Genomic DNA, 25,191 nt, shown 5'->3' with positions numbered 1-25,191 from the left:
CGTACATTTCCCGAGGGTGGAATTATGTTTTATTCCTTGTTTGCCCTTTAGCACCTATTATCAAGCCAGACACACAGCGTGTTTTGATAATAACGGATGGGTCTCTCTTCTGACCAGAGGGCTTGTTGCAAAGGTTGGTTAATGATGACGCTCATTGACTAGGTCTTTGGGGATCTCGAAGGACATGTGACCGGAGGTGTCAGATCTCACGAAGGCGACACCAGCGAGATCCCAATTCCAGCTCCTGGGAAGGCATAAGGCATATTTGCAGGAAGACACGAGGCACGTGATCTCTGCACGAAGAGATGCCTCTTGCCTGTTCACACTGGCAAGTATCCGATATCTGGAGGCGGGTGTGGTTGGGGTAGTTGTAGTGCTTATTTAAAAGACTTGTGGCAAATCATCTAAAAAATAGAGATGGTGGAGTGCAGTGACAGTGTAATGATTTGCACATGTGGACACGTCATAACCCCTCAGTCCCTTACGATCCAGTCTGAACGGAACTCAGGTGGTGTAGGCTGAGTTTACTCCTGCATACCCACGTTGGGCTGCTTCAGCGAGTTGACTGTCTTGGGGAATGGGAGTCTTGTGCTGACATCTGCTGACCCCGTGGGGGACAGGTCTAATTCCTATCCAGCTAAGGGCACAGAGGTGTGCCCGACTAATGTCCCCGCCCAGGCCAAGCTCCCCCTCTCCATGACCCCAGACACCTTCAAGGGAGGGGACGGGGCGGGGATGGAGGCAGGGTGTTCAATAAAACAACACAGTAAAAGGTTCTGTACTTGCTTTCCTTACTTCAGCCCACCGGTGGGGACAGTGTGGCATTTCTTATGCTCCAGCAGCTGTTCGGGGGTCTTCATGAACTTGTGGCACACGTCGCACTCAAACATCCGGGTGATGAGGTGGATCTGCAGGTGGCGCTCAAACATGTTCTTCGTCTTGCAGACAAAGTTGCAAAACACGCATTCGAACCCTGCAAGGACCGAGGCTGGGTGTAGGGGTGCAGGGGGCAGGGGGAGAGGAGGGCAGGAGTGGGATGGAGACCACCCTCCTTCTTCTCTTTCCCTCCAGCTACACCGTTCCAGGCACCGTGCCCTGCATCGCTGAGCTCAAATGAGTTAAAGACACAGTCTTGGAATCAATGTCACACTCCCCATCCTTTCATTCCATTCCATATGCCGATGCGAACCAAGTCAAAAAACCATATGCAAATTTTAGAGGCTATGTCTAATATCTGTTTCCCAACATCACTTCTCTCCAGGGCTTTATCTCAAGACAGGGTCATCCCTGTGGAGTGGATAGGACTGAACAGACCAGACCACATCCTTTCCTTACCTTTCTCTGGCTTTTCTTCACTATTTAGGGAGGGCTGGCTCCCAGGCATGACAGAGATGACCAGCAGGTTGTTCCCACTCTTGTTCTTCTGAGAGCTGTCTGAATCGTCCTTGCTGTTGGCTGAATCACTCAGAGCTGAGAGGGATGAGGAAGAAGGGCTATTTGATTCACTGGGGGTCTTCCTGTCTTCCCCTGAAAAATTAAGAAAAACAAACCAGGTCTGTTATTTAGGAGATGAAAACCCTAGAATAATAGCAATCATGGGTGGGGGAGAGTTGGGGCCTCCTGGCTGCACCTTCATTCAGGAAGCACACGTTGAGGTTTCCTGCTTTACCAGTGCTGGGTCCTAGGTCCCGGTCACCTGTGGTGATGACACATATGGTTCTTGGGCAAAGAGTAGATATTCAATTGGCAAGTATTTATTGGGGTCCTATAATAATAATTTAAATCATAGCTAAGATGAATGTGTTACCGTGTTCTAGGAACTGTGTCATGCTTTAAATGCATGATCTCGTTTTAGCCTCTCAAAAATCCAACGAGCCAGGACTATTATCATCCCCATTTTACAGACACAGGAAGGAAGGCGCAGCCAGGCTAACGCGGCCTCGGCCGTGTGGTTCTAAGTGCTGGACCACGCTTCACCTGGTCTGATTCTAGTGCCTATCCTCCTCATTAGGGCACTGGGCTCTCCCTAAAGCCAGTAGTAAACAAATCAAGAGACCAAGAAAATCTAGCGTCAAAGACTTCTGCTTCTCTTCAAGATAGAGTGTTAGAGACTGGACTGACCACTGCTACTGAAACAATGAAAAAAACAGACAAAGTTTATCAAACAATAATCTTTACAACATTGGACATAAGGCAATGAGGACTGACCCCTGCAAGACAGGGAAGAAGAGAGGTGCGCCCTAGGACTGCCCTGCTTCCCTCCTTGAGTAACTTCACCATCCAGGCTGCGGTGCAGGGACGGGGAATCACCTGTCAGACTCACTGAACTGCGGAGAGAGAGCTGAGGCTCTGAGATTAACACGCCCGGACTTTGCAGGACAGAGCACCAAAGAGGAAAGAGAGGCACAGGAGGAGAACCCAGAGACCTGCAGATGGTCCCCCAAGGACACGCAGAAGAGTCGAGATCAGAGCACGCGTGTGAGGAAACCACCCAAAGTTAAGGGGGAAAAGGCCATCTGACAGGCTTAAAGTACAGTGTCTGTTTCCACTAGACAAATTAGAAAAGCTCATAATTCCCAAGGCGTTGAGTAGAAAAACAAGGAAGATCTTTTACTAGTGGGTAATGACTAACTGCTCCAGACCTGCCTAACAAATCATAACAGCAAGAACCTCAAAAGATCAAAGTTGCCAGATAATGCCTAAGACAAAAGTCAGGAGTATTTATAGGAAAATAAAGTATACAGCACCCAACAAGGTAACCATCACAATGTCTGACATCAAACAAAGATGATCAGGCATGCCAGGAAACAAGAAGACACTACCCAAAGACAGAAAGAATAATCGACCAATCAAAACTTACCAGGAGCTGGCAAAGTTGTTAGAATTTACAGAAAATGACATAAGAGCACTTATTGTAACTGTATTCTATATGTTCAGAAAGTTAAGTGGAGATAGAAACGATATAAAAAAGACCCAATCCAAATTCTGAGAGATGAAAATCATAGTGTCTGAGATGAAAAACAGATTGAATGGGATTATTAGTGACTTAGACATGGCAGAAGAAAAGATGAGTGAACTTGAAGATAATCACAATAGAAATGATCTGAAATGAAAGAGAGAGAGAAAAGAATCACAAAAATGAAAAAAGCATCAGTGAGCTGTGGGATGCCTGCTGGTAGCTTAATATAAGTTCCACTGAAGTTCCTAACTGGGTGGGGAGGGCAGAAAAAATACTTGAAAAGACAAAAATTTTTCCAAATTTGAGGAAAAGCCGTAAATTTACAGACCCAAGAAACATAATGAATTCTAAGCATAAGAAAGATAAAGAAATCCATACCAAGAGACATCATAATCAAATAGCTCAAAATGAGTGATAAAGAAAAAAGCCTAAAAGCAGCCAGAGGAAAAAAGCTACATTGTGCACAGAGGAACAAAAGTAAGTATGATGGCAGATTTCTCACTGGAAGCGATGCAAGGGAGAAGTAATGAAGTGACCTCTTTAAAGTACTGAAAGAAACAACTGTCAACCTGAAACTTTATACCCAGTGAGAATATATCTCAAAAATGGAGGCAAAAGGGACTTCCCTGGTGGTCCAGTGGTTAAGATTCTGTGCTTCCACTTCAGGGGTCATGGGTTCAATCCTTGGTCGGGGAACTAAATATCCCATATGCTGTGTGGTACAGCAAAAAAAAGACAAAGACAAAGAAAAAGCTAAAATAAATCATTACCACAGACCCAAATTGTAAGAAATGGTAAAAAGAAATTCTTCAGGTAGTAGGAAAATCACACCAAATATAAAACATGGATCTACACAAAAGGAATGTACAACACTGGAAATGATAACTGTATGGTAGACAGACAAACTTTTCTGACTATTTAACAGCTCTTTAAAATATAATAAAAGTAATTTTGTTCAAAACTAATGTAGCAATTATAGCAGGTAAATATATGATGACAGTAACCTGAAGGCTGGGAGAGGAGAAATTATTGTGAGGTTCTTAAACTAAATGAAGTGGTATATTATCACTTGAAGGTAAATGGTAATAAATAAAAATGAAGTTATAAACCCCAAATAACCATGATTGATACATTGTTCATGTTCAAGAGACTCAATATTAAGATGTCAATTGTCCCCAAGCCAATTCAATGCAACCTCATAGTCTTAGGTTAGTTTAGGGTTGCAAATATAAGGAGACTGTGCTTCAGTTCCTTTCAAATCAGCCAATTAAGTAATCTGGTGATTGTAAACTCTTAGAAACAGACTTTATTAGGAGATTAAAAAAATAAGTCATATTTTGTATATAGGCATAAAAAGTCCAGACGTAAACAAAGCTGTGATGGTGGTGACATCTAGTCTATCAAATGATCAGCCTTAGGCTTGTTTTTTTTTTTTTTAATTTGGCTTTCAACATTTTCTGGAGTGACCATGAATTACTTGTCCAATTAAAACATGTGTGTAAAAAGAGGAAGGAAAAATATTTACCAGTTTACAATGTTTTCAGTGTTTCTGTTTTAAGAGCTGTACTTATGCCTAGCACACCCAACTCTTACTTCAGTTGACAATTTAAAAAATCTTGCTCCTTAGCAGAAATGAACTTGGTTCCTGGACAGACAAGATGGGTCACTTACTGACCCATCATGGAGAGATGGAACATGCCTTTAACCCACATCCCTCCCTTGGTACCCAGAAAGCCAGCACCATGATTGCCAGTCTCTTATCTAAATATTGAGCCAGTTCAGTCACATTTTGTAGACAAACAGAATATTTTCAGTGGAGGCCCTCAGTTGCCAGCATTGCCTCAGCAAATCCATCCTCTAAGACTGGTCTTACCAACAGAATATTATGGATGCTTAAACTAGCTTTTAGAATTAAAACAGATAATTTGGGGGATTTTGCTTGTGGTCCAGGGTTAAGATTTTGCCCTTCCACTGCAGGGGACATAGGTTCAATTTCTGGTTGGGGAACTAAGATTCTGTAAGCTGCACAGTGTGGACTAAATAAATAAAAACAGGTAATTTTAATTACCATCTTTACGAATAGCTCCAAGTACCCTCAGGCTTATGGCACTGGGGAGAGCTACCTAAATGAAGAAACGCGGATTCTCCAGGCAAGAACACTAGAGTGAGTTACCATTTCCTTCTCCAGGTGATCTTCCTAACCCAGGGATCAAACCCAGGCCTCCTGCATCGCAGGCAGATTCTTTACGGACTGAGCAGCCAGGGAAGCCAACTATACAGGAGCCACGGCAATTACTCCGGACTACAGCATGGGGACACAAGCCCAGCCCGCTCACTCTGTACTCCTGTCGACACAGCTTCCTTTCCCCTCAGTCCACATCCCCCTTCACTGTATCCGTGGGGAGGGAGCCAGGGTGCGCTCGTCAGCCCAAGCCAAGGCTCACTATGATCCCAGCGGTCACTGACCTTCAGCATCGCAAAGATTTCTGGTGGAGGACACCTGTGCGCAGGTGATGCAACCTCAAACTCTAGGACGGCCAACTGAAGAGAACTTTACAAACCTAAATATTTTGTAATTTAAAATGACAAAAATTGAGCAATGAGCCCAGAAAAAGCACCAACCTTCTTTCTGCCTCATACAAATACCATTACATTTTTGGTGTCCTTTCAATTTAAAAATTGTTGTCATTAATTGCATAGAGGTTAAGAATAAGGACTTACGATCCAGAATACCTGAGTTTGAATGCCATCTGTCCCACTCAGGAGCTGTATAACCTGGGACAAGGTATTTAACTTTGTGCTTCAATTATCTCATCTAAGAAATAGGAATAATATCAGTATCTCATACATTTGTTGTGAGACACAAATGGGTTTTTATATGCAAAGCACCAAGAACAATGTCTGGCTCATGGTAAGCATTGTTGAAGACTATATTATTGTATTATAAAATATAACATACAATATTTATAAAATAATATTAATAACTTTTTTATTTCCCCATGCTGTTGTATATACCTGACCTACAGTTGCCTCTCAAAAAATTTATAGAAATAATTATGAATTAATAGTTTTAAGTGATAGTACTATATCCAGGGAGTAAACTTATTCTGCATGCATGTGTAAACATGCTAAGTCACTTCAATCATGTCCGACTCTTTGTAACCCTATTGCCCATGGTCTGCCAGGCTCCTCTGTCCACGGGATTCTCCAGGCAAGAATCCTGGAGTGGGTTGCCATTTCCTCCTCCAGGGGATCTTCCTGACCCAGGAATTAAACCCACATCTGTTAGGTCTCCTGCATTGGTAGGCGGATTCTTTACCATTAGTGCCACCTGGGAAGCCTTAAACCTATCCTACTCTCCTAAAATATTTCCTTAAAATTAAATTTTAAATGAAAATTAATATTCTACTGGCTGCTTTTATTTTTCCTACAGATAAATTCCCAGAAGTGGGATTACTGGGTCATAGAACATTACATTTTCAAGGCTCTTGGTATATACTAATTAGTTTTCAAAAGTTCTACCACTTTGCAAGGCCATGGCCACAGGAGGATCAGCAGCTTCTGGCAACAGTGGAGAACATTATAAGATATGCTTCTGACTCAATAGGTGAAACATAAGCCACTTCTGAGTTTTAGTTTGACTGCTAGCAAGGTTGAGTATTTTTCCTGATGTTAAGTGATTAGTTTTTATTTCTTTTATTGTGAGTTGACTGTTCATGTCCTTTGTAAATTCTTCAACTGGAGGCTTTAAGTGTTTCTAACCAGTTTATATGAATTTTCCATGCTGTAAATATGTTAACCTTTGATCATTTTTACAAACACAGACTGTGGTTTTTTTTTTAGTTTTCCTTCTCTTTTGCAAACAGAAGAAACTTTCTTGTGTCAAATCTCTTAGTTTTTTTTCCTTTGTGATTTTGTGTGTCTCTCAAGCTCTTACAAATCCTTCTCATTCTGGAAATTTGATAAATATTCTATTTTCTTCAAGCCTTTCTAGGGTTGATTTGTTAACAGGGATGGGGTAAGTTATGTGGAATTATTTTGGTGTCAGTGTGACGTGAAGACAGATGGTTGCATTTTCCGAATAGCTGTTCAAATTCCTTAATGCCATTATTGCAACATTTAAAGACTGCAGCAAACTTTGCATTGAGAAAGCACCAGAGGGAATATCTTCCCTTCCTGATGTTCTCCGCAGGGACAAGGAGCCAGAGAGGAAGAGGGTAAGGAGGAGTCAAACACTAAACAGCAGACAGTTGCTCAAATTCCTGCTCAGCACTGCATTCACCAGCGCGTCTTGGCCAAGAGGAGCCAGTACGGAAGTTTCGAGAAGGACGTGGATTCTAAGGGAGGCGACGTAACAATCTGCTGTTCATGAGGGCTTATCCTGTAGGTCACGACTTCACTTAGGTAAGGAGAGAGCACTCCAGGTCTCCCGGGGCACTCAAACACAGGAGGCCCGTTTTTATGACAGGTAAATCACATGACCAGGCTGCCCTGGACTCGGTGGTAAAGAATCTGCCTGCATGTATCTTCCTGATACAGGGATCGAACTCGTGTCTCTTGCACTGGCAGATGGATTTTTTTTTTTTTTTTTACCACTGAGCCACCAAGGAAGCCCCATTATAGAGTACACATACTGTTGTATATCATAACTTTGCAATCGCATAGCCTGTTGATTACAGATGTAGACTGACGTATTTGGGGGCAAATTTAAACACTTCAAAGCAGCAGCTAGATACATGAAACCCCCCTTGTGAGACCATTAGCTTATAACTAGGGGTCAGCACACTGTAACCCTTGGGCCAAATTTAACTTTGTGTTTTTTTAAATCAAGACAGTGGAACGCTGCCATGCCCACTCTTTTACATATTATCTGTGGCTACTTTCCATCCAATAGGACTGAACGGTACAGACAGCAACTGTATGGCCTGAAAGCCCGAGATACTTACTATCTGACCCTCAAGAAATACGCTGCTTAGCACCCCGAGCTTATAGAATAGGATAGAACCTTATTCCCTAACAGCAGCAGCACTAAAGGCTTCTACTGTGTTAAAGGAGAAACATCTTTAATGCATTTCACTCTGGGCTCTCTGTACTAATAAACAGGAATCTGCCTCACAATCCCAGAGGGAACAAGATCTCGCCATGTTCCCCATAGCAATGAGGAGGTGAGTGTCTGCAGCGGTTACTTGGCAAAGTGAAGTTTCCAGTGATGACAATTAGGTGACGCCAAGTCCGACATTTCTCCAGGCATTAGTTTCTACGGTTTCCTTGGGGAGGTGTGGTGGGGGCTTGGATCAGGGCGGGAGGAAGAAGGTTCTCGGCTGGGCTGAGGCACACTTTGGGGTGGAGAGGGAAGAAAGGAAAGTGTAACAGAAAAGAGAAAAAAAAAATCTGAAAGCCAGTGGAAATGGAAGCGAGGCTGGCCTTTCTCTCCACTGGCCACTCCAGAAATGCTGAATTTAATTTGTCTTGGATGTGGATTTCCCAGCTCACCTGCTGCCCACAGTGCTAATGTGGTTACAGGCAGAAAACCGACTGTAAAGACGCACCTCCTCACTCAGCATAACGGCTCTCTGCAGACCTCCGAGTCAGAGCTGCTCAACTTAATGACAAAAGCAAGCTTTTATTGCTGTTGGCACCATGGAGCCAAGGCGGCCAGTACAGCAGAGAGAGACAGTTCTCGCCCATGCACACCGCCGGCCCAGCTGTCAGGGAAATGCCCCTTCCCAAATCCTTCACGGGCCGAGGATGCAAGGGGCAGATCCACTGCCTGGGGCTGGCGGTCAGCAACCTCTGCTAGGGACTTGTAAGCAAAAGGCAGGGGGAGCTCCTCTTCATGGTCACTTACTGACTGCACGCTGGTGTCATTTGTAACCACCACTTGGGAGAGGGTGAGTGCATGGTGGAGTCAAATGTTAACATTATCAAATGGACGGAGTTAACCAGCACGGCCTTAAAGGAAAGGAAAGCGCTGGCCAAAGTCTTGGCTGCAGCCTTGAGTGGTTTCAGGAGAAGCTGGTTTTCTCTGCGCTTGAACAGAGCTGCCGTTCATCACTCTGGAGGGGGCAGGGCTGCAGTTTCAGGGAAGAGGAGGGGAGCCTGCTGAGATAGGCACGCTGGGCTCTGACCCCAGAAAACAGAGAGGGCAGCCCTCTGCCTGGGGCTGCCAGGGGCCATCAGAACAGCGTGGACAGAGCGGGCTCCAGCAGGAGGGGCGCGCTCAGGGCGCTTGCAGACCTTGAAGAGCACACCTGACCCCTGGTAAGCCTCCGTGTCTCCCCTGTGTGGTACACCCACAGTAATATGGACGGCGGAGGGTGGTTATAGGAGATCCAGGGTGCAAAGGCACATCGTCAAAGCTCCATGACTGTTACCTATGATGGTGATGACTGGGATGAGGAACCAGCAGAGCCTCTCAACTGCATCTGAGCCTGTGACTGTGTCAGAATGGCGAGGCATAAGCCGGGCCAGGCAATGGCCTTGGGGCTACAGGGTAGCACCCTCTTGGAAGGAGATGTCATGGTGATGCGGACATCCCTGTCAGGCGGGGCGGCGAGGGGCAGAGAGAAGGGAGGGGAGGGCCGACAGGGAGGGTGGTCACCTGTGTGCTTGCTGCTGATGTGCGCCTTTATCTCCGCCTCCTCCATGGTGACGAAGTCGCAGGCCGTGCAGCAGATGGAGAACATCCACTGCTCCTTGTCCACGTGGAGCGACATGTGGCTGACGAACTGGACGTTGAGCTCCGTCTCAAATCCACACACGTGACAGCTGGACCGAAAGAGAGGTGTGTGAGCTTCCAAACGGAGGCTACGGGAGCAAGCGGTCCCCTCCCAAATCCCGACCTTGACATGCGTTGGTCCCACCAAAGGGCTAGGCATTAGGGAACCCCTCCGCTTTTTGGGATGGCTCGGAAGTGGTCACTGTGCCAGACAGATTAAACGCCCGCATAATGTAACAAGCCCATGCATGCCATAATGATACTAAATAATCATACAGTTAATTCAAAATTACAGATTCCAGATGCTCTACATCATCTAACTGATTCCTTTGGGCAAAGGGATGCAGGACAGCCTGGCCAAGATATTAGCAGAGCTGGTGTGCCGATAAACTCGCAAGCCTGACAACTCGGGCTGTAAACAGCAACCACACCAAATAATGATTCACGGTTGAATATGGAAGAGAAACAGGCACCTCCAGGTCCTAAAGGATAACACCGCGAAGGGAAAGGAGGAAATACTTCCAGGGCTATTTGCTCACGGTTCTCAGACTCATTTTTTCCTTAGGATAATTCTCAGGAAGCAGTGAGTTGCTCAATGATAAAGGCGGGAGCTTCCCGGCTGTAGGGACCTCCCCGCTAATAACCCCCGAGCCTTCCTCTCTCTGGACCTCACCCCACAGCACCACCTCCATGACCATTTCCCTTTTAACTAACTCTCCCCGGGCTCCCAAGCCAGCAGGGAGTCAGCCCACACAAGGTTCAACCCAAGCAAAGTCGATATGAAAAGGAGGCTCAGCCCTGAGGCTGAGACAAGACACTTTGTCACCTGTGCCCGAGCAGATGTGCAGGGAATGTCCGAGAAAGTCTGGGCAGCCCGGACCAGCGGGCTCCACTGGCGGCCCACCTGTAATAGTAAGGGTGCTTCTTCCCATCACTGCCTTCGGAGGTGACGGCGCTGACGATGTCCTCGGCGTCCGTGCTCACCAGCTTCACCGAGTGGACGGTCAGGTGCTGGTTCAGGTTTGCGCGGCACTTAGCAGCATAGGGACACAAGTGGCATTTGTATTTTCTCTCCTCTGGGGGCGAAGGGACAGGAGAAAACCCAAACCACACTCAGAAATGGGAGCCCAACACCTTGCAAAAGACCACTCAGAGGCATCAAGGACAGGAGGGCGCAAATCTCAGTTCCAGTGGGGACAAAGTGAACCTGCTGGGATTGTGGATATCGAAAGAGTCTTCTGTGATGGATCAAGTGGTAAAGAATTCACCTGCCATTGCAGGAGACACAGGAGACGCGGGTTCGATCCCTGGGTTGGGAAAAAAATCCCCTGGAGGAGGGCATGGCAACACTTCAGTTTTCTTGCCTGGGAAAGCCCACGGACAGAGGAGCCTGGTGGGCTACAGTCCATGGGGTTGCCAAGAGATGGACACAGCTGAGCACACATGCGCATACAGTCTTCACCTGGTGGCACCTGCATTTATACTTTCAAAGATAAAAGAAAATTCCAGGGCGACTGGACCATCTGCTTTTTTCTGGATACCCATAGGCCCCTCTTCCTGATAACGGGAGCTGCATGCAGGCTACAAGAATACTCTGTGTGTGTGTGTATATGTGTGTGTGTGTGTGTGTGTCCAAGCTCCCAGGTGTGTAGGTCCAGGGTGGGTGCTGAGCTGAGGAAGGGCATGTGAATCAGTCTGCTCAGGGCTAGTGTGTAAGACACACACCATCATTTTCCCTAAGCTCCAGGCCTGGGTCAGTCAAGAAATAAACCCGAAGAAAATTAAAGGGGAAAAAAAATGAATCAGATGAAATAATTCAATTGGAAATTGTCATGGTACATAAATAAAATAAAAAACTTTAATTATATTTCTTAATAGAATCTCTTTCATAAAACTGACAATGTTTTAGGGCCATTTTCAGAGTGGCATTCTGAATTCATTTGACTAATCAAGTAAATTCAAGGAAAAGGAGCCGGCTTTGCTTTTAGGTACCGCTAAAGATGACAGACAGCAGCAGACGATGAAAAGGACAACTTCCTTTTCTGTCCTTAGTTCTGACTTTGTAATACGGGGCTTGCCTTAAGGAAAATACCTGTCTGTCTTATCTACATCACGGGGTAGAGTGCAAAAAAAAGTTTTTCTGCCACAAAATTTAAGGCATCATCATTATTATAAGTGGCCCCCAACATCTGAGGGGCTGGTGGCCTGGGCTCAGGTAGAGCTGGGGAGGAGCCCTACAGTGTAGAGAGAATAGTCTTTTCTTTAGAATTTTGGCATTTCTAATTAATAAGCGAGGTTGTTAAGCTTTGATATTAAGATTGTTAAGTTTTGGTATTAAGGTTACAATTTCTCCATAAAGTGTTAAGCTTTCTTTCTCTTTTTCCTTTTTTTTGGCCGTGTCCCTGTGGAATATGGGCTCCTAGTTCCCCAACCAGGGATCAAACCCCCACCCCCTGCAGTGGAAGCATGGAGTCTTAACCACTGGACCACCAGGAAAGTCGTTATCTTTTTCTACCATTTGGAGTAGTTTAACAATATCAGAACTTTCTAGTCTTGACAGGTTAAAAAAGAACCCTGCTGGAAAAGTTTCTGGACCTGATACTTTGTGTTAATATTGTCTCCTCATCTTTCCAAATTCCCCTTTGGCAACCAGTTTATTTGAGGAGGGGATGGCAACCCACTCCAGTATTCTTGCCTGGAGAATCCCATGGACAGAGGAGCCTGGTAGACTACAGTCCAAGTTTCTCCCCACCAGCTTCGGTGAATTTTGGAAATTTTGCTTAAATTACCTATGTCATTTAAAATTTTCAGCTTTTTTTTTTTTTTGCCACTGAGTTGCCTTTATTTTCCAGTAATTCTTTAATAACATCTGTATTAGAAATCAGGCTTCCCAACATAAATGTCCATTAATAGATGAATGGATAAGGAAGATGTGGTAGCTACATCAATGAAATATTGTGCAATGCATGCTAAGTCACTTCAGTTGTGTCAGACTCTTTGCGACCCCATGGACTGTAGCCCACCAGGCGGCTCTGTCCATGGAATTCTCCAGGCAAGAATACTGGCGTGGGTTGCCATTTCCTCCTCCAGGGGATCTTCCCCACCCAGGGATTGAACCTGCGTCTCCAGCACTGCAGGCAGATTCTTTACCACTGAGTCACCAAGGAACCCCTAAAGAAATATTACTCCGCCATAAAAATAAGTGAAATTTTGCTATTTGCAGCAACATTGATGGACTTGGAGGGTATTATGTTAAGTGAAATAAGCCAGACAAAGACAAATACTGTGTAGCATCAATTATATGTGAAATCTAAAAAATAAAGCAAACTAGTAGTTTAACAAACAAAGAAGCAGACTCACAGATTTAGAGAACAAACTAGTGGTTACTCCTGGAGGGAAGGGGAAATTAGGGGCGGGGAAGTGGGAGGTACAAACTAGTGGTGTAAGATAGACTCAAAGATGCATTGTACAACACGGGGAATATTTTGTAAGAACTGTAAATGTGTAAGAGAAGAATTCGGCTTCCCTTTTCATTACTCATTTTGAATACTTTTGCCTCCTTTGTTTTTCTTAAATGGACTTAAAGGGATTTATCCATTTATGATCTTCTTCCTAGAATTTGTTCTTTTACTAATTCTTTACGATGAGTGCTAAGTTACTTTATTTTTGTTTTTCTTCCCTTCTAATTAAAACATTTAAGTCCATAAAGGTTCCTCAGACCGGAGCTGCAGCTGTTTGTTTCAGGTTTAGGTATGAATGTTCTCTTTCATTCCTCCTAGATGTCTGGAATTTGTGATTTTCTTCATTTCCTTTGATCCGATTAGGTAGGACATTTTATGGACGCTTGGTTATTTTAAATTTCATTGAAGTATATTCAGAGAATGTGGCACACAGAAGTTCTACTTTTTTGAACAAGTAAAAGTTTTCTTTGTGGCTAAGTATATGACTAAATTTAGTCTTTACTGGTTTAAAAGATTCAAAATATTAAAAATAGATATATAAAGAGAAAATTAATCTTGTTATACTAATACTATCTTGCTTTTTTGTTTTGTGTGATATATAAAACTTTTTTTATCATTTTCTGTTTGCTTTAAATAAGACACATCTGAATTTTTCAACAAGGCTGATCTTCAGTGTAAAAATTCAAACACTTCATTTTCTTATTTCCATCTTGCTTTTTGTTTAATATTGATTTTTACCTCACTTCTTTTTGCCCTAGCTTATTATTGTTGCATTGATTAAGTTACTATTTATTGGGGTTTCCACTTCCCAATACTCAGAATCAACCATAATTCTCTTACTGAACATAAATAAAGACAGATACTATTTCTCCACCAAGGTGCTCTTTCCCCTTTCTCCCACCTACCATAATGAGATGAATCCAAAGATAGAGTGCAGTCACCCACCCCCTATGCCTTCAAGATGAGAGTAATAAACTTCTTAGAGTTGAGAAATTTCACCTGAACACACCTAAATGTGAATCTTTTCTCATCAATCCTCTTTGAATGCAACAGATCCTTTCAGTACAAAGAAAAAACTCTTTCCAGAGCCTTATTTGAACATGCCAGGTAAAACGTCTTGAAAAGGTCAGGATAAAAACATTTATACCACTTCCTGGTTTAGTTAAATTTTTTTTTGTCCACACCAAGTGGCATGTGGGACCCTAGTTCCCTGACCAGGGATCAAACCTACACTCCCAGGATTGGAAGCATGGAGTCTCAACCACTGGACCGCCAGGGAAGTTCAGAAACACAGATTCTTGATCACGAAGAAGCCAGTGGTCCAGAGGGGGAAGGCCCCGACTCACCTGTGTGCAGAGACAGGTGTCGGGACAACGTCTGCTGTCGGCCAAATACTTTCCCACACACGTCGCAGGGGAAGAGCTGGTCGTTGAACTTCCAGGAGGGCAAGCCATTTCCTGCCTCGAGGACTATCTTTTCTGTTTCTGGGCCAAAAGAATAAAGCAGTGTGAGGAATAAACAAGGCAATGGAAGCACGTTTCAGCTTGGTCAACATTCAAGTTAATGTTCAACATTCAACATTCAACTTAAGCCAAGGCTACCTTCTAAAGCAGGTGGCTGGTAAACTACAAGTAACCTCTGGTCTTCATGCTCATCTCCTGTCTCTAAGAAGGCCATTCTTGAAAACTGTGGTGGGAAATGGATCCCAATTTTAGTCAGGCCTCCCATGGTTTCTCTCCTTCCTCACTAAAGGGCTGTGGACCCAACCCTTTAGCAGGTTGACAGCATGGCTTCGCACTCTGCCCCAGATACAGCAGGCACTCTGTAAAAGGTGCAGAATGGGTGAACGGTTGAGTTGCATGTTAAAATTCCAGAAGTGCAGACTCTTGCCTGTGTGTGTGTGCTAAGTCGCTTCAGTCATGTCTAAATCTTTGCAACTCTATGGATTGTAGTCTGCCAGCCTCCTCTGTCCATAGGATTCTCCAGGCAAGAATACTGGAGTGGGTTGTCATTTCCTCCTCCAGGGGATCTTCTCAACCAGAGACTGAACCCACGTCTCCTGCATTGGCAGGTGAGTTCTTTACCACTAGCGCCATCTGGGAAGCCTGCAGACTCTTGCCACCAGACAGTAAATCAAGAATGCCAAAGCTCAGATTCTGATGTAAAAACAGATGGTTCCATCTCTTGAAAGGATTACACTTTCATTGTCCTTTATGCACAAAACGTTTTGCCCTATGTTTTGGGTTGTGCAAAATCCTTAATGAGGAACCAGTGGTACACAGACTCAAGGATGACAACTGTGTACTGCTCGCTATGGTCTGAATGTATGAGTCCCCGCAAATTCATACACTGAAACCCTAATGCTCAAAGTGGTGGATTTTTAGAGGTGGGGTCCCGAGAAGGTGATTAGGTCATGAGGGTACATTCTCACGAGTGGGATTAGTGTCCTTAAAAAAGAGGCCCCACAGGGTCCTCTGCCCCCTTTGCTCTATGAGGACAGCAGGACATAGGCAGTCTGTGTCCTGGAAGAAGCTCCTGCCTGACCACGCTGGCACCCTGCTCTGGGGCTTCCAGCCTCCAGGCCTGTGTGCAGTACATCTTTATGTTTATAAGCTACCCAGTCTAAGGTATTTTGTTACAGCAGGCTGAGTGGAGTCAGACTCTACTCCACATAAAATGCCCTCATGGAAGAGTATACAACCAGAAATTCCCCAAAAGTCTCATGATGCTTGGGAAAATGAGAGCCACAAGTCACCTGTAAGTAATTCAGAGCCACGAATGACCTGCGTGGACCTTAATATCTTCTTTTGACATCTCAAAAAGGGTTTATTTTCTCATCATCATCCATGGGGTTACCTTTAATTTTCTCATCTATCCTCTGGCCATGGGATTCTCCAGTCAAGAATACTGGAGTGGGTTTCCATTTCCTTATCCAGGAGGTCTTCCTGAGCCAGGGATCAAACCCACCTCTCCTGCACTGCACGTGGATTCTTTACCAGTGAGCCACCAGGGAAGCTCCATATCGCTTCTCACTGAACTTAAGGAGTCCATAAACATTCCTTCAACAGTAAGATAAGGAGAGAGGTGACAGAGTACCAAAAAGAGGGAAAGGGACACCTTCACGAGGACACTTGTCTGGGCCCACTACGGCTTTCAGCCTCGCCCTGAAGAGCAAGACAAATGATTTACTGAGTCAGTATCTTGTCCTTTATCTCAGTAAATTACTGTGAATGTTCCTACAGCACGGTGGTGCTCGTACAACCAGATACCACGTGGCCAGAATTAAATGGTGGAAGGAACTTTCCATCAAATCAAGCAGATGAAAACATTCAGATCACCGGGCAGAGACAAACATCAGAACAAAGAACCTGATTTCCCCCAGTTTGGTGAAAACTGCTTCCCAAATACAAATACAGGCTTCCACCTGCATTTGGGTGAGTCAACTGGATCAATTTTCATTTGAATTCAGACTTGCCAGATAGTGTAATCTCAGGAAAGAAGAAGCAAACACAAATGTATGTTTGGAAGGGGTGGGGGACTGATGGTGAAACTGCAAAAATGTTTGCTGCCAGTAATTCTAACACTGATAAGGCCCATGTATTGATTGATCCGTGTTTGTTAAATGTAGCTCTTCGGGCCTCAGAGACAAGATCGAGTCTTCTTATTAGAGTAGGAATGTGTGGCTACAAACCTCTGCAGGGGAAGAGGTGGAGTTGTGGAGGAAAGAAAGTGCAAAGGGAGCTATGGGCTCTGATGTGTGAGGACAAGACCCACTCTTGGATGGCCGTCCTGGAGTCCGAGCTGTGAGCGTTTCCACATGCGGCATGAGAGGGAGTTTCGGCAGCTCGTCTGAAGTGTGTGAGCACAACAGGCTTCAAAGGAGGATGATAGTAATAATTATAAGGAGAGATCAAGAGGGTACAAGGTCTTCCAATACACTCCCAACAAGAATGGACTAATTGGGTCACAGACCAAACAAGCAGATGCAATTATAAAAAGAGAAGTCTCTCAGTAACTCTTTCAAGGATCAGTCGTGTGCTTGAGAAGTTGAAGCATCATGAAAAGTCCAATTGCCTCCACTGGTCTAGAAAAAGGTCAGAACCATGAAGGCTGTGCTATGGGGAAGCAGAAGGACTGTCTGCAGACACGGTGAGGCAGGGTGGGGGTGTCCAGCCCTGGTCAGCGCCCCCATCCCCAACCCCCACGGCCCCGGCCTGGGCCCCAAGCCCTGTCCAGGGACCAGCTCCTCTCCCTCCTTGCTATCTGCGTTTGCTTTGGGCACCCATTGTCATTTCACATGCAGGAGCAAGGGAACCAGGCCATCGCAGTCTCATCCCAGAACATGACCTTGAAATCAGACTGGGGTGAGGCTGGGGATGGAGGCGCAGGGGCAAGAGGGGAATTAGAACTTTGCCCAAACAAGTACTGGAATCAAAGACTTGCTCTTCTTTTCCCCGAGCTGAAATGGAGCCCGAGGGATGCCAGGGTCTTCCACGCTTCCTGGGGATGGTATCACCTGCCTGCCGTGAGAGAGACCTCAGAATCTGTTTTGATCCCTCCCTCCCTCTCTCTGTCTTTTAACACATCCAATTGGTCACCAAAAGCTGCCCGTCTGGTTGGAGAGCGACAGCTGAATGTGACGGACGGCCTGCAAGGCCACGCTTTAGGACCACTGTCCGCCTTCTGGAAGCGGGGCTGGTTCCCGCACCATGGAGGCCTGGCAGCTGGGAACACCGCTCTCCAGGACACGTTCTGGAAGAGATCTGAGCACTGCCTGCAGCTCTTGAGGATCAAAGTTACCAAAAATACTGCAAACTACTTAAATTGTGAACCCTATAGATCAATGTTTATAAAAATGGATGTGGAGGCCTATTCTAATTTATTTGCATTAGTAATACAGACTGTAGTCCTACGTTAAGAAAACCACTGTGGGAACAAGTGGCAAGCGCCCCGAGGGTGTGCATCTTTCAGCTCGATTCATAGTCACAGGTACCGTGCTCCATCATCTCCTTCCCCGGAAACCAAATGATCTGGCCTGGCTGCCGCTTAACTGAGTCATTATCGCTCACCAGAACACTGACAAAGCCTCCTAAACAGACTCGCGGGTCCCATTCCACCAGCCCCTCCTGGAGGTTCCAGGATGACCTTTCTGAGGCACAAGGCAGGTCACGGCCCGTCTTCCGTTCCCCGTGCAGGCCAAGCTCCTCCTGCACAGGGCTGCTAAGATCGTCCACACACTGACTCCAACCATCTCCCCGCTTCGCTTCCCAAAGGCTCAGTGGAGTGAGCGACTCGCCTTTCGGAAACAAGCTAGTCCCTCTGGAGCCTTCAATGCTTTTGGATCAACTATGCCTCCACCAGCAGCAACTCCCCACCTCTGGCACCTCTTCCGCACACAGACTCCAGCTCATTTTTCAAGCTCTGTCTCAGACTGTATCTCCTTAGTCAAGCCTTTGCCAGTTCCCCAGCTAATGTGTCCTATTCCCTTCTCTGTCCCAAAGCACTTTTATTGAATATGCTATTGCACCACCTTACCTGTTATATCATGTTTACCTATCTTCTATTAATATATTATATGTATGTTTTTAATATAGAGCACCCAGTGAGTTTGACATGTGACAGTGTTCAGTAATTATGTTCTCCGGCTTCCCCTCCCTATTAGAAGGTGAGTCATTGGGCGGGGGGGGTGGGGGAGTTCTGGAGGATTTATTCATGCTTCCTGGGCATGGGCACAGACCTGATATATAGCAGGTGGGTAGTAGACAGTTGTTGAAGAAGTGAATGACTGAATGAATGGACCCGAGTTTGGCAGGGAATAAACATTATTCTTATTTTATACTGTGAAAGACTGAGGCTTGGAAACAGCATTAGTTAAAGCTAATGGCCAATTCAGGGTAAAAAATTAGGCTACTTGCTTTCTGAATGGTGTCTTAACTCAACCCGAGAACCATGATTTAATGATTTTTATTAGAAATGTTTCCAGTCCTGAGCCATATCCCCAGAGGGCCTCTGTCCTTACTTCTTCCCAATAACAAGCCACAGGATTATTCTCTTCAAGACGCATTCTCTGGCAGACACAGTTTTTTGATTAACCCAACAGTCACTCTCAACTTTCCTCTCCCTGTCTCATTCCCACTGTAGAGGCAGCTGGGGTGGTCATGTGCTAACGTTATGACCAATAAAAAGGCTTTTGCTTTCCTGATAAAGAGAAAGATATACTTGGTGTTGGCCCTCTTCTTTTTCTTTCCTTGAATACAGAGACAATGCCTGGGATCACGGCAGCCATTTTGGGCATATGAGGCCTGAGGTGAAAGCCAATCTGTTAAGTATGTTGAAAGGGAAAGATGAAAAATGTCTGGGTCCTGGATGGCATCTTCCAGCAACTGAATAAATGGCTGAAACCACCCACTCGGGACTTACTTTTTAGATAAGGAAAATAAGCCACTGCTTGTTTCAGCCACTGTCAGTTGGGTTTTCTTTTACTTATGATGCTCTTAATTGAGACTCCTCCCATGATTACTCTTTAACTGAGGACTCTGGAAGTTAGGTCTGCCTTTGACAAGCTGTATTCCCAAATTCCCATATCCCATGAAGAACTCTCCATATTCACTGTCAACAGCAGTTAAGTGTAAAGCCAGCTGAGCATATTTCCATCTTAATTATTTTCTGTTCTCCTCAAAAAAAAAAAAACTTTTTAAATTAATAAATTTGCTTTTAAAAAACTTTTAATTGAAGCATAACACATAACAGAAAAATTCACATAACACTAACTGCTTTGTAATCAGTGCAAAATTTGGAATACAGGTATTATTTTTAAAAACTTGCTCTTATTTCCACGTCCCTTAATATTTGTTTCTTTATTTTAAGAAGCTGTGAATAATTTTCTTCATTTCCTTTATAGCAAAATACTTAGTTAATGATTAAGCCTGGGGTGCTGCAGTCCATGGGGTTGCAAAGAGTTGGACAGGACTGAGCGACTGAACGGAACTGATACTTTTTAACACAGCATCTCCGAGGCTTCTGTCTCCTACGAAGCATTTTATTTCCCTTTATCCTCTTATACTCTGGTTCCTGAGATATCCATAAATTGTTTCCATAAATTCCTGGCTACTCGGTACTAACTGAGTGGATGTTTTCCTCTCTATTTTTCCACCCATGATATTCGCTTTGAATATCATTTGGATCTTTCCCTCTCCCTTAAATACATTTTTGTTTTAAGTGAAGCAATAACTAGGTGTGCAGGAGTAAGCACTTTTTATCTCTTATAGAATGGTTCCGAATATAGAAAGAGGGTATTTGGAGAGTCACCCCATCTTAGCAGTCCCAGTACAAGGCTCTTGGCTCCTCCCCTTGGTGGAGAACTGAGCACCCTCATTCAGAATGATGAGGGTCAACAGCCAAGAGACAGGATGCCAGACTCGCCGCTTGCGACCTAGTGATCTGAGGGCACAGGTCTCGTTTGACACACAGGCCCATCAAGTACTTCTCCAAACACTTCCATGTGATAAACCCATCTGGTACAGGTTGGGAGGGAGCCTCATCAAACTCTGTGACAGAACACTGGGTCTAGTAGAGGACTCGGCTTGCTTCGAGTCCAACTCTCTCATTTCTAGGAGGATGAAGCGAAGCATAAAATTCCAGGGCCTCCTCCAACTCACTGCACCTCACAACATGTACAGGTTTGAATAGAATCAAGGTTTCCAGCATAACGAAGGCTCAGGATCGCTCTGTTCAGTTCTCTCTTCTCACATATAAGGAAACCGAGGCCCAGAGGGCTGAAGTAATTGCTCAGGTACCTGGCCAGTGACTCTGAGGGAGAAGTGACCAGACTGGGTCTCACTGAAGCTCCTGCAAGCCACGTGGAATCACAGACAACGTTTACAACTAACAAGGAAGGGACTTTTCTTTCTCCTCCTGTGTTTTGGCTCAGGGTTTAAATTCTTGCTTACAAGTGGACACATGTAATTTAGCAACAATTCACAGACACTAGGATGTATTTCCACCTCTCTCTTTTTTTTGATTGGAATATAGTTGCTTTGCAACGTTGCGCTCGCTTCTAATGTCCAGCAAAGTGAGTCAGTCACATGCATACATACATCCCCTCTTTTGTGGGCTTCCTTCCGTTAGGTCACCACAGAGCATTGAGAAGATGTGCTAACCTGCGCTCCAAAGCAGGTTCTCACTAGCTTTCGACTTTGTATGTGTGTATGCCAATCTCTCTTCTTGACGGTGTCAGCCTAGAATATTCCCAGCTGCAGAGAAGTTAGAGGCCAGTATGTCACGAAGCAGAACAAAGAAAGAACAAGAGGAAGATCAAATGGGAAAACTAAAAGCCAAGCCCCTCGGAGGTAAACTACTTCCTTTGGGCCTTTCATTGACTGCTGGGGAACATTTTTGTTAAACAAACAAAACCCCTCAAAGAACGAGAGGGGCAAAGGAAAGGACCTGAGTTTGCTTTTCAGCTTTCACATCGTTTCGCCCCCTGACTGGTGTATCATTAGGCTTTGTCACTGAGTTTGTGTGAGAGGATCCCCGGATCTCCTGCCAAAATAATCCTCTCAAAGAACCATCTCTCAACCTGACTTTGGCAAGAGACATGTGGAGAGAGAAGGCTTTATTTGGTTAAAGGCGTAAGCAAAAGAGTGGCCAAAGTGTGACCTCAACGCATAAATAACTGTCCAGATTGACTAAATCCGCATCAGCTGCTCAATGTGGAAAAGGCTCTGGGGCCCCTTGGGTTTTCCGTGGTGACAGATGGTACTGTGAGTCTTTCTTTCATCATCAAGCCCGGAGAGTTACGAGGCATCTTTCAAATGAACTTCTGAAACCCTTGGCATTTAGAGTCCATTCTCTTCTATAGGTTAAAACCTATCCGGTCACTTCTAGGCAGGGAACGTGGTTTATCTGGTAAGTCCTTTCCCTGCCGGTTCTGTCCTTTGGTTTCATGGGCTTAAGACAAGCTGCTGCCTTCTGAGGGTTGCTTGCAAATTAAGGAGAGCCAGTTATGCTTTAGGACTCTTTGTGGGTCAATATCTTTGAAGGGCCACCGTCCATAGAGCCACAAAGAGCTGGACACGACTGAAGCGACTTACACCATGCACAGAGGCAGCATCTCTGCTATGGTGTTTGCAGTTCTATATCCTTGACAAATTTCTTGTAAGGGTCACTGCAACTTAGGGTAATCTGGCAGGTCCTAACAGATCATTATTTTTGGGGGGCTCCCAAATCACTGCAGATGGTGACTGCAGCCATGAAATTAAAAGATGCTTGCTCCTTGGAAGAAAAGCTATGACCTAGACAGCTTTTATAAAGCAGAGACATTACTTTGCCGATAAAGGTCCGCGTAGTCAAAGCCACAGTTTTTCCAGTGGTCATGTAGTGATGTGAGAGTTGGACTATAAAGAAAGCTGAGCAACGAAGAATTGATGCTTTTGTGGTGTTGGAGAAGATTCTTGAGAGTCCCTTGGACTGCAAGAAGATCCAACCAGTCCATCCTGAAGGAGATCAGTCCTGGGTGTTCATTGGAAGGACTGATGCTGAAGCTGAAACTCCAAACTTTGGCCATCTGATGCAAAGAACTCCTTGGAAAAGACCCTGATGCTGGGAAAGATTGAAGGCAGGAGGAGAAGGGGATGACAGAGGATGAGATGGCTGGATGGCATCAAGGGCACGATGGACATGAGTTTGAGCAAGCTCCAGGAGTTGGTGAGGGACAGGGAAGCCTGGCGTGCTGCAGCCCATGGAGTCGCAAAGAGTCAGACACGACTGAGTGACTGAACTGAACAGATCTATTAGGATCCCTACAATCACCTCTCTGCAGGTCTTGGTGCAACCAAATTCCATTTTAAAGATGATTCCAAATCCCAAAGTAAGGGATTTTCCACTGGTCAAGATGTCAGATCAAGGAATAGCTAAAACTAGCAGAATTTAGCAAGAGTCAATCTGTGCTTGATTAAAAATACCGGGAGGAGATTTTTTAGTTATAAAAGTGTTCATGGTCTTGATCTTTTTGGGGGCTCATTTCAAACTTCAGTTCAGTTCAGGAGCCCTCATCTCTATATAACTTCACCTCATCAATCAATCCACTAGGAATTTGTAGGAATTTGGATGTTGCTTCTACATTTTTCCTCTACTTGTATTTCCAAGATCAGTGGACACTCTATAAATGCTTACTGAATAAATGAGACCATCATACCTCCAAGATCATAACAGGTGAACTAAATGGCAACCAAATTTTACATTGCGACATGGAAGCAAACTGACAATATTGATACAGGAGAGACAGCCAAGGGGCTCTGGTTATTATTCTTGCCGGTTACACAGACCAGTGAATCCTTTTCTTCTTAATAATGATGATAAGATTTGAAGTCTTAGCAAATGCCCTCAGACTGTCCCAATGTTGAGAACATTCACAAATCTTTGTTAGAAAACCATCAGGCCTGGGAGCTGTCATTTTTGTGTCAGTGGCAGACACTGCTCATTGCTTACTCAATAACTAACAGAGCTACAATCTCTTTCTTTAGGGGAGCACTGTGCCTCATTAAAAAAAAACAACAACATGCATTTCCCTTCCCAGCTTCCACTGCTGTTAGGATGTAGCCCTAAAACATGATTCTGGTCAGTGAGATTCATCCTATTTGGGCAGCTTATCTTCATTATGCAAAACAGCATCAGAGTTTCTTAAAAGTATATTAGAACCTGCTACGTAGCATTGGCTGCTCAGCTCAGCGGCCTGGGGTGAGCTTGACGGGTGGGGTGGGGGTGGAAGGGAGGTCCAACAGGGAGGGGATACATGTATGCATATAGCTGATTTACTCTGTCGTACAGCAGAAATCTACACAACATTGTAGAGCAATGATCCTCCAATGAAGAAAAAAAGTCCATTCAGAAGATAATGCATAATTAAAGCCATAGGTTTCGTGCATGGAGAATTTACCACTGTGCCAGGCACTGTACTATGCATGTACACATATTATGTAGGGACTTATAACAGCACTATGGTGAGATGCTATTGTTACCATTCCCATTTTACAAAAAAAGGAGTATCAGGCTCAGGGAGGTTGAACAATGAATTCAAGTTCTCCCAGCTGGTAAGTGACAGCCTAGCCCAAACCCAAGTCTATATGGCTCCAAAGCCCAAACCCCCAACCACTCATTACATTACACAACTATACAAGATCAGTGAAGAAAATCCAAAGGTTCTGATTTATTTCACCGCAGACAAATCTATCTGCTACAATCCCGATTTGTTCGAATTTAAATTTTCCTAAATTCACCAGCCATAGAGAAGAAGCATCAGGACAGCATAAATTTAAAGGGGGGTTTGTGGGGGCAACCCAAATACTGACCCCAGGACCCAGACAGAGAGACAGTGGTGGAATCTGGAGCCCCACCTTCTTCCTCTGGCCTGATTCCTCCTGGGTGTCCTTCTCGGTCTTTACTGCTGATAGGTTGCTGGATATCAAAAATCTGAGCACCAATTATGTAAATTTTAATTAAATCCTTTCAGGTCAGCTTTCACTGGCCCCAGAATAAGATCCTACAATGACTGTTCTTTCAACTTTTCTTAGAAAAGGAACAGGCATTCAAGTGTGGTGCTCCCCCATGACTATATTAGGTGATGGTGAATCTTTATATCCAAACGAGTTTTCTTCTACAGATTATCATGAAGTGTGGGCACATATGAGAATATTCTGAGGGATAACATTACCATTGCTAGGGCAAGTGGGAGAATCATTTCTTTTCCCCCTTGTATATTGCTGAACTTGGTGTTCCACATTTATTTATTGAATAAGGGAGGGAATGAATAAACTAAAAGCAGATCACCACTGTTAAAAAATTTAAACTTTCTATAATACTCTAAAATGTGAAAATCCTAAATATTTTAGACTTCCTAAAATAAGTTCTACAACACTAAAGAATTTAATGTTCATTTACTTCTACATGTGATCGTACCCAAAAGGCCAAGAAGCATGTTCATTTACTGCTAATATTATATGATGTGCTATGTATCATACCTATAGAGCATTTTAAAAATATTTAATGTTTCTTTT

The 25,191-nt window shown here is 44.5% G+C and overlaps 1 protein-coding gene across 5 annotated transcripts in view; it reads right to left on the bottom strand.

Moving 5' to 3' along the window:
• Positions 1 to 25,191, bottom strand: part of ZNF827 (zinc finger protein 827) — a 186,300-nt gene that overhangs the window by 6,643 nt on the left and 154,466 nt on the right. For 3 of the 5 annotated variants that reach the window (XM_020892016.2, XM_020892019.2, XM_020892018.2), the window contains exons 9-13: positions 14,485 to 14,622; positions 10,582 to 10,753; positions 9,561 to 9,727; positions 1,336 to 1,527; positions 796 to 988 (exon numbers count right to left, since the gene is read on the bottom strand). In XM_020892016.2, the coding sequence (XP_020747675.2) occupies positions 796 to 988; positions 1,336 to 1,527; positions 9,561 to 9,727; positions 10,582 to 10,753; positions 14,485 to 14,622 (862 nt within the window). Of the gene's footprint in view, positions 1 to 782; positions 989 to 1,335; positions 1,528 to 9,560; positions 9,728 to 10,581; positions 10,754 to 14,484; positions 14,623 to 25,191 lie in introns of all 5 variants that reach the window. The other 2 variants (XM_020892017.2, XM_070474791.1) reach the window with 2 other exon arrangements.

This window comes from Odocoileus virginianus, chromosome 12 (genome assembly GCF_023699985.2).
Source record: "Odocoileus virginianus isolate 20LAN1187 ecotype Illinois chromosome 12, Ovbor_1.2, whole genome shotgun sequence".
NCBI classification, from domain to species: Eukaryota; Metazoa; Chordata; class Mammalia; order Artiodactyla; family Cervidae; genus Odocoileus; species Odocoileus virginianus.
This window is presented reverse-complemented; position numbering and strand designations above follow the sequence as displayed.